This window comes from Peromyscus californicus, unplaced genomic scaffold (assembly GCF_007827085.1).
Source record: "Peromyscus californicus insignis strain IS unplaced genomic scaffold, ASM782708v3 Scaffold_15__1_contigs__length_86483966, whole genome shotgun sequence".
Classification (NCBI taxonomy): Eukaryota; Metazoa; Chordata; class Mammalia; order Rodentia; family Cricetidae; genus Peromyscus; species Peromyscus californicus.
Genome location: NW_026294447.1, coordinates 64,602,162 through 64,614,886, shown reverse-complemented (window position 1 = coordinate 64,614,886; position 12,725 = coordinate 64,602,162). Strand labels below are relative to the sequence as shown.

The 12,725-nt window shown below is 43.5% G+C and overlaps 1 protein-coding gene across 7 annotated transcripts in view; it reads left to right on the top strand.

The window, feature by feature from the left end:
• Positions 1-3,546: 3,546 nt before the first annotated feature.
• The window catches only part of Dync2i1 (dynein 2 intermediate chain 1), a 120,714-nt gene continuing 111,535 nt past the window's right edge, over positions 3,547-12,725 (top strand). For 5 of the 7 annotated variants that reach the window (XM_052739173.1, XM_052739174.1, XM_052739172.1 and 2 more), the window contains exons 1-4: positions 3,547-3,742; positions 8,070-8,123; positions 9,036-9,468; positions 11,062-11,153. In XM_052739173.1, the coding sequence (XP_052595133.1) occupies positions 3,728-3,742; positions 8,070-8,123; positions 9,036-9,468; positions 11,062-11,153 (594 nt within the window). In that variant the 5' untranslated portion in view covers positions 3,547-3,727. Of the gene's footprint in view, positions 3,904-4,467; positions 4,585-8,069; positions 8,124-9,035; positions 9,469-11,061; positions 11,154-12,725 lie in introns of all 7 variants that reach the window. The other 2 variants (XM_052739176.1, XM_052739175.1) reach the window with 2 other exon arrangements.

Genomic DNA, 12,725 nt, shown 5'->3' with positions numbered 1-12,725 from the left:
TTAGCACCCTTCTCAGCAGCTTTTCTTAGAGAACTTGGCAGCTCTCTGGCTGCTTGCTGTTCTCAGGAGGTAGCAGCCCTTATTGTTACCAGCTCTTGGCATAATTCACTCAGCCTGTTCACTAGAATTTTGTTACAAGTAAGTAAAGTAAGACCACCAGAAAGAGGTGCTGTTAGGCCTTATGCTTCATAACAGGGGGCAACACACTGGGTGGAGGCTTATCCAGACTGGCTGAGGAGAGAGGGAAGAGAGCTGCCTGTGCAGACAACAAAGGAAGCCATGGGTATGCATGCAGTTCCCTTCCAGCTGCTGGAGGGAGTCTCCCAGCATAGGGTTGCCAGTCTTCATAGGCATTCTGGGCCTGGTGCTGGCACTGTTATGAGTACCAGAGTGGAAGCATACCTGTAAAGGTAAGGGAGGGTGTCATTTGAGAAAGTTTCAGGGCATCTAAAGCTGCTGCAGCCATGGTGAAGGCTCCTGTCACAGGGCATCAGACGTAGCCAAGGTCTTGAGCAGTCTTCTGGAATAGCTGGAACGCATATCTAGCAGCCAGCCCTAGTAGCTAAGCCTTGAGGAAAGGAGAATCAGGCTACCCTATCCCGTGTAGCTTCAACTACCAAAGATGAAAAAGAAGAAAACAAAATGTATACCTTGGGGAAGAGTAGGATACCATTCTGTCTCATTGCCACTTTGTATATTTACGTTATAAATATTTAGCTTATGTTAACAATGTAGGTAGTTTTTATGGAACATCTATATACAAAGACATTCTGCCAATGCCACATGTGACTATAAAGCCTAGAGAGATGTGAGAGGAAGGTACTGACTTTTGTAACAAAGTTGGTTTTCATTGTGAAATAAAAAGATTTTGTTTGGATGGCTCAATGAGTAAGAGCAGTGACTGCTCTTCCAGGGGTCATGAGTTCAATTCCCAGCAACCACATGGTGGCTCACAAACATCTATAATGGGATCTGTTGCCCTCTTTTGTCTGATGCTCTCTTCTGTGATGCAGGCATACATGCAAATAGAGCACTCATATACATGAAATACATAAATAAAACAATTTTGTTTGTATCTATCATAACATGAGATTATAAACTGGCGTATAGCCTAACTAGGGATATGGAAATTAAAAATTAAAATCATACAAAAGAGGACAAAGGATAATAATAAATGCATAAGCTATGAACTTTAAATTAAATTGTAGTGGAAGTAGTGCTGGATCAACACAAGAATGTTTAGGAACTAGCTGTGAATGGGCAGGGTGAAGGCATCCATCTCCCAGACAAGGGACTTACATAAAAGCCATGCATCTGGACAGAGTGTGGAGATCAAGGCAGCAACAGAGAGGCTTGTGCTCTAGAGCAGAGGGGAACGCTCCTCACTCGGCCTTTCCCCCCATAGCTTGGCTTCTCTTCTTTTTCCACAAACCCATCCCGACATTCAGTACAGCACCCTCTCTCCCATTTGAATGCATTGTTTTACAGCTTCACATTTAAAAGTTTTGTGTCATGACATTCAATACCCTTTACAGATTGCACACACCTCCCTTTCCATCTCTAGCCACCTCCACAGTCACACACACAGACCCTTTACTGTGTAGGTTTGCTCTGCTCCTTACAGAAGCTACTGATCACAGTTTGGGGTACTGGGGATGTGGCTAGTCTTAATTTGAGATATGCTGTAAGTATAAGATTTTGGAGACTGTACAAAATCCCAGCTGGGATTATGAGTAAGCACATTTTCTTTATAAAAGAAGCTGCCAAGGATGGCCGCTGACCTCTTGGTGTCCATCCTGTCAGACCCATCCTCCCGGGAGTAGAACTGTGCACTGTTGCTGGTTGGGTGGTGAAGGCTGCTGAAAATCTTAAGTCAATTCGAGGTTCAACAGCAACCAAAACTTTGGATCAGGACAGCTGTCAACCACACCGTTTCCCTGGGTAATCGTGTTTGCAGCTGTTCTAATTATGTTCGTCACAACTGATTCATGGGTGTCTCGTTTCAGTTGTTCTAATTAGAGATATCACAACTAGTGAGGAAACTTCACCTCCCAATGAGCTGTGGCTGCTTGAAAGAGACCTTCCTAGCCATAGAAATCATTGTACCTGCCCCTGGATTTGGGATTTGTCCTGGAAGACTCTAATGCGCTCATGTACTCTGAACACCCTGATAGAGTTGTGAGTGTCACCCCTTTGGTGGTCCTACTCTTGACTATGGAGATGGCCATGACAATATCAGATGGCATTAAGAAGATTCCACTCACCTCTGCTGCTCTAGATGGCCACACTCACTGCTACTCCTAACTTTGAAACAGCTGCCCTAACTCAGGTAGGAATGAAGCCCCTCTCCTACCCATGCCCGCTAGCATACTTGTGCGACTAGGTATGCAAAAATATCTTGTTCTCCACAGGAAGCCATTGTTGATTTGTTTTATTAGCTGAGGTTATTTTCACAGTTAATCCTGGGTAGTGAACTGTTAATGGTAGAGGTGTGCATTTTACAGTGTCAATTAGTGGCTGTAAGACTTAACTGGGTGACTACATTTTAGAAAGTTTTGTCTGAGATGAAGCATGGGTTAGTAAGGACTAGAGTGGAGAAAAGTGGATGTATTGACACTCAGGGTATAAGTTGGAGTTGGGGTTGCAGATAATGGAGAAGGCTGCTTGAAGTTTGTGTGACTTTCACTGACATGGTAGATAGCAGCTTTATTTTTTATTCAGTCTCACATTCAACAGTGTGTGGTGCTTTCCGGCACCAGCTGCTTTCCGGGTAGGTATAATGTGATATAAGGTTTAAGAGAATGGGCTTCGGCATCAGATCATCTACCAGCCGCAGTGAGCAAAGTATAAAAGCTTATTATTCTTTTTGGCCATAGGCAAAAACCAGTAAAACAAATCGCTAATTGGAGCAAAATAAGTCACAACCACCAAGATTACCTTCCTTCTAAAAAAGTATTGATAAATGGAAACAAAGACCTTATACAAATTATGAAAGACTTAGTGTATCTGTTAGTACTTTTTGTATGGTAAGGAGCTGGGTTAGTGACCATCTTGAGCAAGCCAACAGTCATAAATTCTAAGCTGGGTTACAGGAGCATGTATGTGGCTTGGAAAGGTGTGGGCAAAGTAAATTTCTGGTCTGCAGAAAGCTCAGAATTTTAACATACGTCCACTCCTTAACCTTTCAGCAACTACTTTCCAGATACTTCCTTTGCATCACTATGTAGACAGCCTGGCTTGGAACTCACAAAGATCCTCCTGCCTCGTATCCGTTGTAATAGTATTAAAGGTGTGCACTACCACAGCCGACCACAAACTGTTTTCATTAAAAGACAGTCTATGGGGTGTGGTGTGCAAGAGGCAAAGCCTTGTTTTCAAGTATAAAGCTCATCCATCGTCTGCTTTCCATCTTTCGTTGTCAACTGTGGGCGCCAAGGATGAGACAAGGACACGGCACGATCCAAGGAGACGCTCAGGAAATCAGAGACCGATTAGCTTTCCGACGGTCCGTAAACGGTGTGCGCAGGCGTACTGGGAGCGGCCGCGGGGCATGCTGGGCCAGCGACCCGGGCCGGTTGCTAGGAGGCGGGGACGCCTACCTGCCGGGGACCCGCGTCGCTGTAGGCCCTAGCTGGCCAGTGGAGTTGAGCTACGGCGGGTTTGTCTTCCCTGGGTGCCCCGCGCTTGCTGGGCCGAAGACACGCGGCTGCTCCGGCCTCGAGGAGCCATGGAGCCTGGGAAGGTCGGTGTGCCGCGGGCTCCGGCCCGCGCCCGTGTTCCCCCACTCTTCCGCAGCACTGGGGAGACCTCGTTTCTTCCTTGGCCTGAACCGAGGAGAGAGCTGGAGGCGGAGTCTGGGTCCAGGTCTTAGCTTTGCAGACGCTTCTCCCTTGTCTGCTCCAGGTGCGGTTTATGGAGGAGTTTCTGAACTCACCCAGAGGCATGGCTGAGAATCAACCTAAGGAAGGCATAGGACTCCTGGTCTTGAGGCACCCTTTATGGGGACTGGTCATCTTTATAGATAGTTTAAAACAGAACAAAACAAGCTGAAAGGTGCAATATTTGAGTCTACAGTACATACGGTTGTTGATTTTTAACTTTTGTAGGCCATTTGTATTAAGAAATCCTTGTCTTTAGGTTTTCTGGTTTGGTGGAATGCAGATTTTTTAAAGTGTATCCTTATGATCCTATCAATTACCAATGATAAATCTTATGGATTACCTCAGTGTCTGTTATAATGGAACCCCTTTCATGTCTGCTTTAATGAATTTGGACCTCCTCCTTCCATCTTTTGGCTTGCTGGGAAAAAGTTTGTACATTTTTTTTTTTAATCAAAGAACCAGCTCTAAGTTTTATTGATTCTTTATATTATTTTTTGTTGTTACCGTTTCATTGGTTCCAGTCCTGAGTTTGGTTATTTCTTGCCATCTACTCTTTTGGGGGTTTTATTTTTTTCTTGTTTCCTAGAGCCATCAGGTGTATCAGGAAGTCACCAATATAAAATCTCTCCAGTTTTTTGATGGAAGCACTTGGTGCTATGAACTTGCCTCTTAGGACTGTGTTCATTGCGTCCCTCAGGTTTGGGTATGTGGTATTTTCATTTGCATTCAATTCTAAAAAGTTTTAAATTTCCTTTTGACTGGATTTTCATTCAGCAGTGAGCTGTGTAGTGTCCATGAAGTTTGTGTGCTTTCTGTCATTCCCGTTGTCGATGTCCAGCTTTAATCCACGGTGCTCAGGCAGGATGTGGGGTGTTATTTCAGTTTTCTTGTGTGTGTCGAGACTTGCTTTGTGTTCTAATATGTGGTCAGTTTTGGAGAAAGTTCCATGAGCTGCTGAGGAGAAAGTGTATTCTTTAGTGTTTGGGTGGGATGTTCTATATATGTCTGTTATATCCGTTGACTCAGGACTGTTGTTTAACTCCAGCACGCCTCTGTTTAGTTTGTGTCTGGGTGAGCTGTCTGTTGATGGGAGTGGAGTACTGAAGTCACCCAGAAGTCACCCACTATTACTGTGTGAAGGTCAATGTGTGACCTTAGCCGTGACAGTGTTTCTTTTATGAGTTTGGGTGCCCTTGGTTCGGTGCATAAACGTTTAGAATTGTAATATCCTCTTAGAGTTTTCCTTTGATGAGTATGTGGTGTCCTTCCCCATCTCTTCTGAAGTCTTGAAGCCTATTTTGTCACATATTAAAGTGGCTACACCAGCTTGTTTCTTGGGTTCATTTGCTTGGAATACCCTTTTCCATCCTTTTTTTTTTTTTTTGGTTTTTCGAGACAGGGTTTCTCTGTGTAGCTTTGCGCCTTTCCTGGAACTCACTTGGTAGTCCAGGCTGGCCTCGAACTCACAGAGATCCGCCTGGCTCTGCCTCCCGAGTGCTGGGATTAAAGGCGTGCGCCACCACCGCCCGGCCCCCTTTTCCATCCTTTTACTCTAAGGTGATACCTGTCCTTCAGGGTGAGGTGTATTTCTTGGATGCAGCAGAAATATGTACCCTGTTTCCTAGTCCAGTCTGCTAGTCTGTGTCTTTTTATTGGGGAGACTATTGATCTGGGAGTTATTAATGAGTGTTTATTCCTGTTATTTCTGTTGTTGTCGTGGGGCTGTCCCCCCCACACCCCCACTTTTTGATTTACTGTACTGGGTATTGTTTAATTCTTGTGTCGTGTTGTGTGTAGTCCAGCAGTTCTCAACCTGTGGGTCACAACTTCTTTGGGGGTTGCACATCAGATATCCTGTATGTCAGATATTTATATCATAATTCATAACAGTAGAAAAATGAGAGTTATGAAGTAGCAACAAAATAATTTCATGGCTGGGGGTCACCACACCATGAGGAACCGTATTAAAGGGTCGCAGCGTTAGGAAGGTTGGGAACCTCTGGTGTCATCAACCTTCTCTTCAGTCTCTAGTTTTCCTTTAGTGCCTTCTGGAGAGCTGGGTTGGTGGACAGCTAATTTTTTTACATCATGACATGTTTTTCTTTTTCAATGGATTGTGATTGATAGTTTTGATGGGTAGAGTAGTTTGGGCTGGCACCTGTGGTCTCTCAGAGCTTGCCTAGGTCCTTCCTGGCTTTTAAAATCTCCATTGAAAAGTCAGGTGTTACTCCAATGGGCCCGTCTTTATATGTGACTTGGTCTTTTTCCCTGGTCACATTTAATATTCATTCTTTGTTCTGTACATTTAGTGTTTTGATTATTATGTGTTGTGGGCAGTTTCTTTTTTTGGGAAGATCTAAGGGGACAGTAGTTCTTCACCAAGAGGCTGAAGCCCTAGGGAATGGAGGTGAGCCGGGCGGAGGGCTCTATCAGGCTTTTAAACATGAGTTCTGAGAATAAGGGCTTAGTTCCTTATACTTTTGTTTTGTTTTGCTTGAGACAGGGTTTCTCTATGTAGCCTTGGCTACCCTGGAACTTGCTCTGTAGACCAGGCTGGCCTTGTGCCACCATGCCTGGCAGTTCCCCCCACTTTTGAGGCAAATCCTTTACCTGTTGAGCCACTTCTCTAGTCCCCACTACTTTTCTTGACAAGTTTATGAGATTCAAATAGTGTCTTTGACTCAGCATAGCACCAGATGTACATTAAATGATAAATGAAAATTTTGTCTATCTATTCTTACCTACTGTTTTCTATTTTTGTAGACACACACACAATCACCTTAAATGTGATTGTTAGAACATTAGTGACCTTTATTTATTTTGCTCCCATAGTCTGTGGATTTGGAGTTGGAGAACACACACAACTCTGATGGCCTCATTCTGCTCCTCTAACGTCTGGGGTCTCAAATAGGCGATGCAGGTTTGGGGCTTGTACATGGTGACTCATTGGGTGGATCCTCTCACATTCTGGCCTCTGAGCTGATGCTGTGGGGCCTCTGCTATGCCTAAATTGGAACATATACATATGGCCTTTCTTCTATAATGCTACTTTCCTTCTTTACAGCTGAGCTCCTGTACTAGGTAGCCCAAAGAAGGCCAAGTGGGAGCCACATTCCCTGGTAGTCACACCACATCCTTCTGGCCTATGATGGGCCAACCACAGTAGAAGGAACAGAAATCCCTGACTCAGCCCTGTGCTCAGTATTTGGGATGAGAGAGTTTATTGTGGCCTATCAGAAAAATGTTTTCTGGCATTTTTTTTGGTTTAAATTAAGAAATTATGCCAGGCGGTGGTGGCGCACGCCTGTAATCCCAGCACTTGGGAGGCAGAGGCAGGTGGATCTCTGTGAGTTCAAGGCCAGCCTGGTCTACAGAGCTAGTCCAGGACAGACTCCAAAGCTACAGAGAAACCCTGTCTCGAAAAACCAAAAAAAAAAAAAAAAAAGAAATAAAATAAAGAAATTATATGTATGGATGTTTTGCCTGCCTGTATGTCCATAAACTTGCTGTTTTCTTAGGAGGCCAGAAGATGGAGTGAGATCATCTGGAACTGGAGTCACAGACAGTTGTGAGCTGCTGTGTGGGTGCTGGGGCTTGAACACAGGTTCTCTAGAAAACAGCCAATGCTCTTAACTGCTGAGCCATCTTCCTAGACCATGTCTGACATGTGCTCACAAAGTGCTTTCTAGATCTGATCTTTATCTGCCATCTTAATGTTTCCTCTTTTATTTGATACAATTTAGTATTTTTTTAAGTAGCTAAATGAATGTGTCCTGTAATAATTATGGATCACTTTAGACTAGTGAATAATTTAAACAAATCTATATTTGTATCTTTTTTTGTTTTCTTTTGAGATAGATGTATCTGAGGCTGGTCTCAAACTCTCCATCCTCCTGCCTTGGCCATGTAGGTTCTGCGGTTCCAGGTGTGGCCCCATTCTTGGCCTCTATTGGATCATCTTTCATTTCAGTAGGAGAGCAAGTATTTTCTAGTTAATTATTTTTGATACAAATAGCATAATGAAAACAAAAAATTTGTTATTTTAATTTTTTTCACCTAGAATCTCCTTATATAGCCTAAGATGGTTTGGAACTTTGACTCTTCCTGCCTCAGCTTCCTGAGTGCTAGGATGTGGCTATGTGCACCATGCCTGACTTGATAATTCCAACTTTGTGCTTTGCTTTTTAGAGAAAAACCAAAGATGATACTTGGAAAGCAGATGAACTCAGAAGACACCTTAAGGTAATATATTTTAAAGACTTATTTGGGATTCACATGGAACCTTCATGGGCTTCTGGACAGTGTGACCAGGCTTACAACCTTGCATAGCTTTGGTTATAAGGAGTTCATTTCAGAGGCCTTTTTGACTAAAAGATGAAGCCAGGTGTTTAATACTTCTGGAACTATTATGGGTTATGGTCCTGCTCTGGGTCTGAGGTGTTCTGTTTGTTAGTCCAGTCTGGTAGCCCCACCAGCTTGAGTTTTGTGATTGAGATTTAGTCCTTCTGAAAGTTTTATAATAGAGGCTCTATTAATTAATTAATTTTAAACAGGGTCTCACTCTGTAGTCCAGGCTGGCTTTGAATAGAAGTGGCTGTGATCTTCCTGTCCCATTCTCCTGAGTGTCGGGATTACATGTGCCACCCATGTCTGGCTTTGCTGTTGTTGTTGTTGACACAGGGTCTCACTATGTAGCCCTGCCTGGCCAGGAACTTATACAAACTAGATTGGCCTCAAATTCCCAGAGATCCACTTGCTTCTGCCTCTTGAGTGCTGTGATTAAAGGCGTGTGCACCATGTCCAGCTGGCTGTATTCTTTTGCCTCAACAACTTTAAAACACAACTTAATTATCTCTTTCTACTATAGGTTGTATTTTACTGATGGCATTTCATGTTTAATTTGTCAATAAACATGAACATCTCTGATACATGGGGTGATTGCTAGTTAGCATATTTGTAGAAGTGTTAAGTAGGACTCCAGTTAGTATTTTAAGAATATTCATTCAGCTCCATCTCCCATCTTGCTGGACTGAGAAAACAGCTGCGGCCAGTGATTTTTAAAAAGTGTTTTAGATGCGTCTTTCTGTCCAGATAGTGGAAGTCAATGCACATGTACTTTCATGGTCAAGGAAGATCTTCCTTGTGTTGTTTTAGGCTGTACAATCAGGTAGTCCCAAGGAAGAAAAGAAACTCAGAGAAAAGAAGTTGCACAAGGAGTCAGAACTGGGCCTTTTGGAATACAGAGAACACAAGAGCAGGGATCCAGACCGAGAGGCCCGATACAAGGAGAAGATGGCTGAGAGAGACCTTCACACCTCCACAGAACACCCTCGTGGGGAGAGAGACCGGGAGAGGCACAAGGAGAGGAGGAAAGAGGTGAAAGACCGTGAGAAAGACAAGCTGAGAGAGAAACATCGAGAGCAGGACACAGAGAAGCCGCACAGTCGAGGCAAAGACAGAGAGAGAGAGAGAGACAGAAGAGCCAGGAAAGAAGAGCTCAGGCAGACTGTTGCCTACCATGACCTCCTGGGGCGAGAGGCGCGTGGCCGGCAGATGCTGGAGAGAGTGGAAAAGAAGGTCCACACAGGTGCGTCTCTGTATTAGGGATTCACCCTAGCTGCTTGTTAGTTAGCTGTATTTATTTCACTCCATTGATTTATTGACTGACTGTGTGCATGCCTTCCACGTTGCTGAGATGGGGTCTTGCTGTGGGATGTTCTGTATGGCAAATGTGTTGCTGACTAGTCAATAAATAAAACACTGATTGGCCATTGGCTAGGCAGGAAGTATAGGCAGGACAAGGAGGAGAATAAAGCTGGGAAGTGGAAGGCTGAATCTGAGACACTGCCGGCCGCCATGATGAGAAACAGCATGTGAAGATGCTGGTAAGCCACAAGCCATGTGGCAAGGTATAGATTTATAGAAATGGATTAATTTAAGATATAAGAACAGTTAGCAAGAAGCCTGCCACGGCCATACAGTTTGTAACCAATATCAGTCTCTGTGTTTACTTGGTTGGGTCTGAGCGGCTGTGGGACTGGCAGGTGAGAGAGATTTGTCCTGACTGTGGGCCAGGCAGGAAAACAGGGTCTCTTTCTGCACATGATATACTTCAGGCTAGCCTACCTGAGAGGTTCTGGCTGGTTCTCCTCTCTCTACCTCCCATCCTGCTATAGGAATTCTGGTATTACAGCTGTGTGCAACTGCATCCGGCTTTTACATGGGTTCTGGGGGTTTTCAGACTTGATTGGCCAGTGTTTTTACTCGCTAAGCCCCTTTCTTGGCCTATATTTTGTTTAAAAGTTTTCACTGTTTGAAGCATTTCCCCTTTCAGTTCATCATTGATTTTCTGTCAGGTTTTCATGGATGCTTTAGCTTTAGACCTGAAGTTGCCGGTTCCTATTCTCTGTTTGTTACTATGACTTTTTTTTTAAATTCAGTCAGCAGGGAATCATTTTCATAGTATTTACTAGTGTTTTTACTTTTGAAACTCTTTTCTTGATTTATTATCTCAATAAATCTTAGTCTCTGTGGATAAGCAAAAAGAAAGTACTTTAATAAATATATTCCACCAAAAATGTTAGTTTTATTGCAGTGTTGGGGATTTAGGGATCAAACCAAAGGCTGTTGTACGTGGTAGGCAAGGACTCTACCACTGAGCTAAAGCCCCGCTGCCCTTTGGATTTTCTTAGTTGTAAGCTAATGTTGCTTCTCAGTGATAGCTGGTTTTTCTGTATTGGGTAGCCCTCTGGACATTAGCAATACCTGGGCGATTCATGAGCCTCACCTGTGGCTTCGCTTGCAGGTTGTGCGGAGCCCTGTTTCCCCACTTCCAGTGCCTAATGCGCTTCAGCTCCCTTTCATGTGCTGTTTCTGAGGCCCCTCCCCACTTCCAGGGGAACACAGACTGGGTCCAGGGAAGCCAGCTTGTCTCAATAACAAATCGGGAGAGGAGAAGAATTGTATCTGTTCCTAGCCTGCCATATTCAGCTTCTACTTTACGTTTAGATACTAGCACTTGTTACTCTTGAGTTTTGAGAACATGTCTTAGTTGAAGAATGTTAAAATGCAAATTAATGAACATATGTACAATCGTGAAGTGTACAGTAGCATTATCAGGTGGCCTTTTGATAAGGTAAAGTTTGGGAATATTAAAAATACGCTGTTGTTTTTTTTTTAGCAAGTAAAGTACGAATTGAGGAGAGAGAAAGGAGAGATGAAGATTCTGAACGAGGAGATGAAGACAGAGAAAGAAGATATCGAGAAAGAAAGGTACACAGGGCGGAGCCTGAGCACAGGCTTTCCATCTGGCCGGCAGAGCATTTGGGAACGTTGTGGTAATCTGATTAAGAAGGGAATGAAACTTCTGTCATTTTCTTTTTTAAAATACATTTTCAACTTCTAATTGACATCTAATAATTGTACATATTTATAGGGGATAGTGTGACATTTCAATATGTACATACAGTGTTTAATCTCCATAATAGGGTGATTGGCATGTCTATCACCTAAGATGTTTTGTCTTAGTTAGGGTGACTGTTGCTGTGATGAAACACCATGACCAAAAGCAACGTGGGGAGGAAAGGGTTTACCTGGCTTACACTTCCACATGTAGTTCGTCAGCAAAGGAATTCAGGACAGGAACTCAAACAGGCCTGGAACCTGGAGGCAGGAACTTGATGCAGAGGCATTGGAGGGGTGCTGCTTATTGGCTTAGTACTCAGGGCTTGCTCAGCCTGCCTTCTTATAGAACCCAGGACCGCCAGTGCAGGGATGTCACCACCCACAATGGACTGGGCCCTCTTCCATCAGTCACTAATAAGAAAATGTCTTATAGTCAGATCTTATGGAGGCATTTTCTCAGTTGAGATTCCCTCCTTTTAGATGACTCCACCTTGGATCAAGTGGATATAAAATTAGCCAGGATACCACTTTTTTCTTTTTTAATCCTGGGCTGAAGAACATTGGAAGGGTGTAGACGAAATTCTAAACAGTCTTATTATATAAGAAACACAGAGCCAAATACAGAGTTAATAGCCAAAGAGATCAGAGCAAGAGCCACGATTTAGCTTACCATTAGCAGTAGCTTCCCCAGAGAGAGCGTCTTCCTGTCTGACTTGTGTTTTTATTGCCTTTCTGTCCTACTTTCTCATTGGCTCTGAACCGAACCACATGACTTCCTTGTCATTGCCTGTCTATACAGACCTCCAGGTCTCTATGGTTGGTACTGGGATTAAAGGTTCGTGTCACCATGCTTGGCTGTGTCCTTGACCACACAGAGACTCTGCCTGCCATGTGATCAGATTAAGGGTGTGTGCTACCACCGCCTGATTCTGTTTATGGCTCTCTTTGACCTCTGATCTCCAGGCAACTTTATTTATTAACATACAAATAAAATCACATTTCAGCACAAATAAAGTATCGCCGTAGAAGGGATTCCTCCAGTGCCCGATGTGGGTGTTTTCTTGTGGACGTTAACCACCCTTCCATTAATTACTACTTGTGTAACACTTTCTAGTGGCAAGTCTTGGGCGTACTTTAAAAGCTTAACTCTTTGTGTGCACTTATGACGCTATTTTTTAAAAAAAATTTGATTTGAGAAATCTTATAAGTAACTGCAAATTATGACATAGACAAGTTCTGTCCTTTGGCAGACAGAATGCTTCACAAACTGTTTTCCTACTCCACAGTGATGTAAATAGTTGTCTGGGTTTTGTTGTGGGTCTATAAAGGTCCTTTAGGCTTAGCTTTTTAATTCCCATAGTTTGTTTTGACAAGTGATCTCAGGTACTGACCTGCCTTTAAGGCTGAGGAGCTCAGACAGAGCAGCCTAATTTCTCTAGA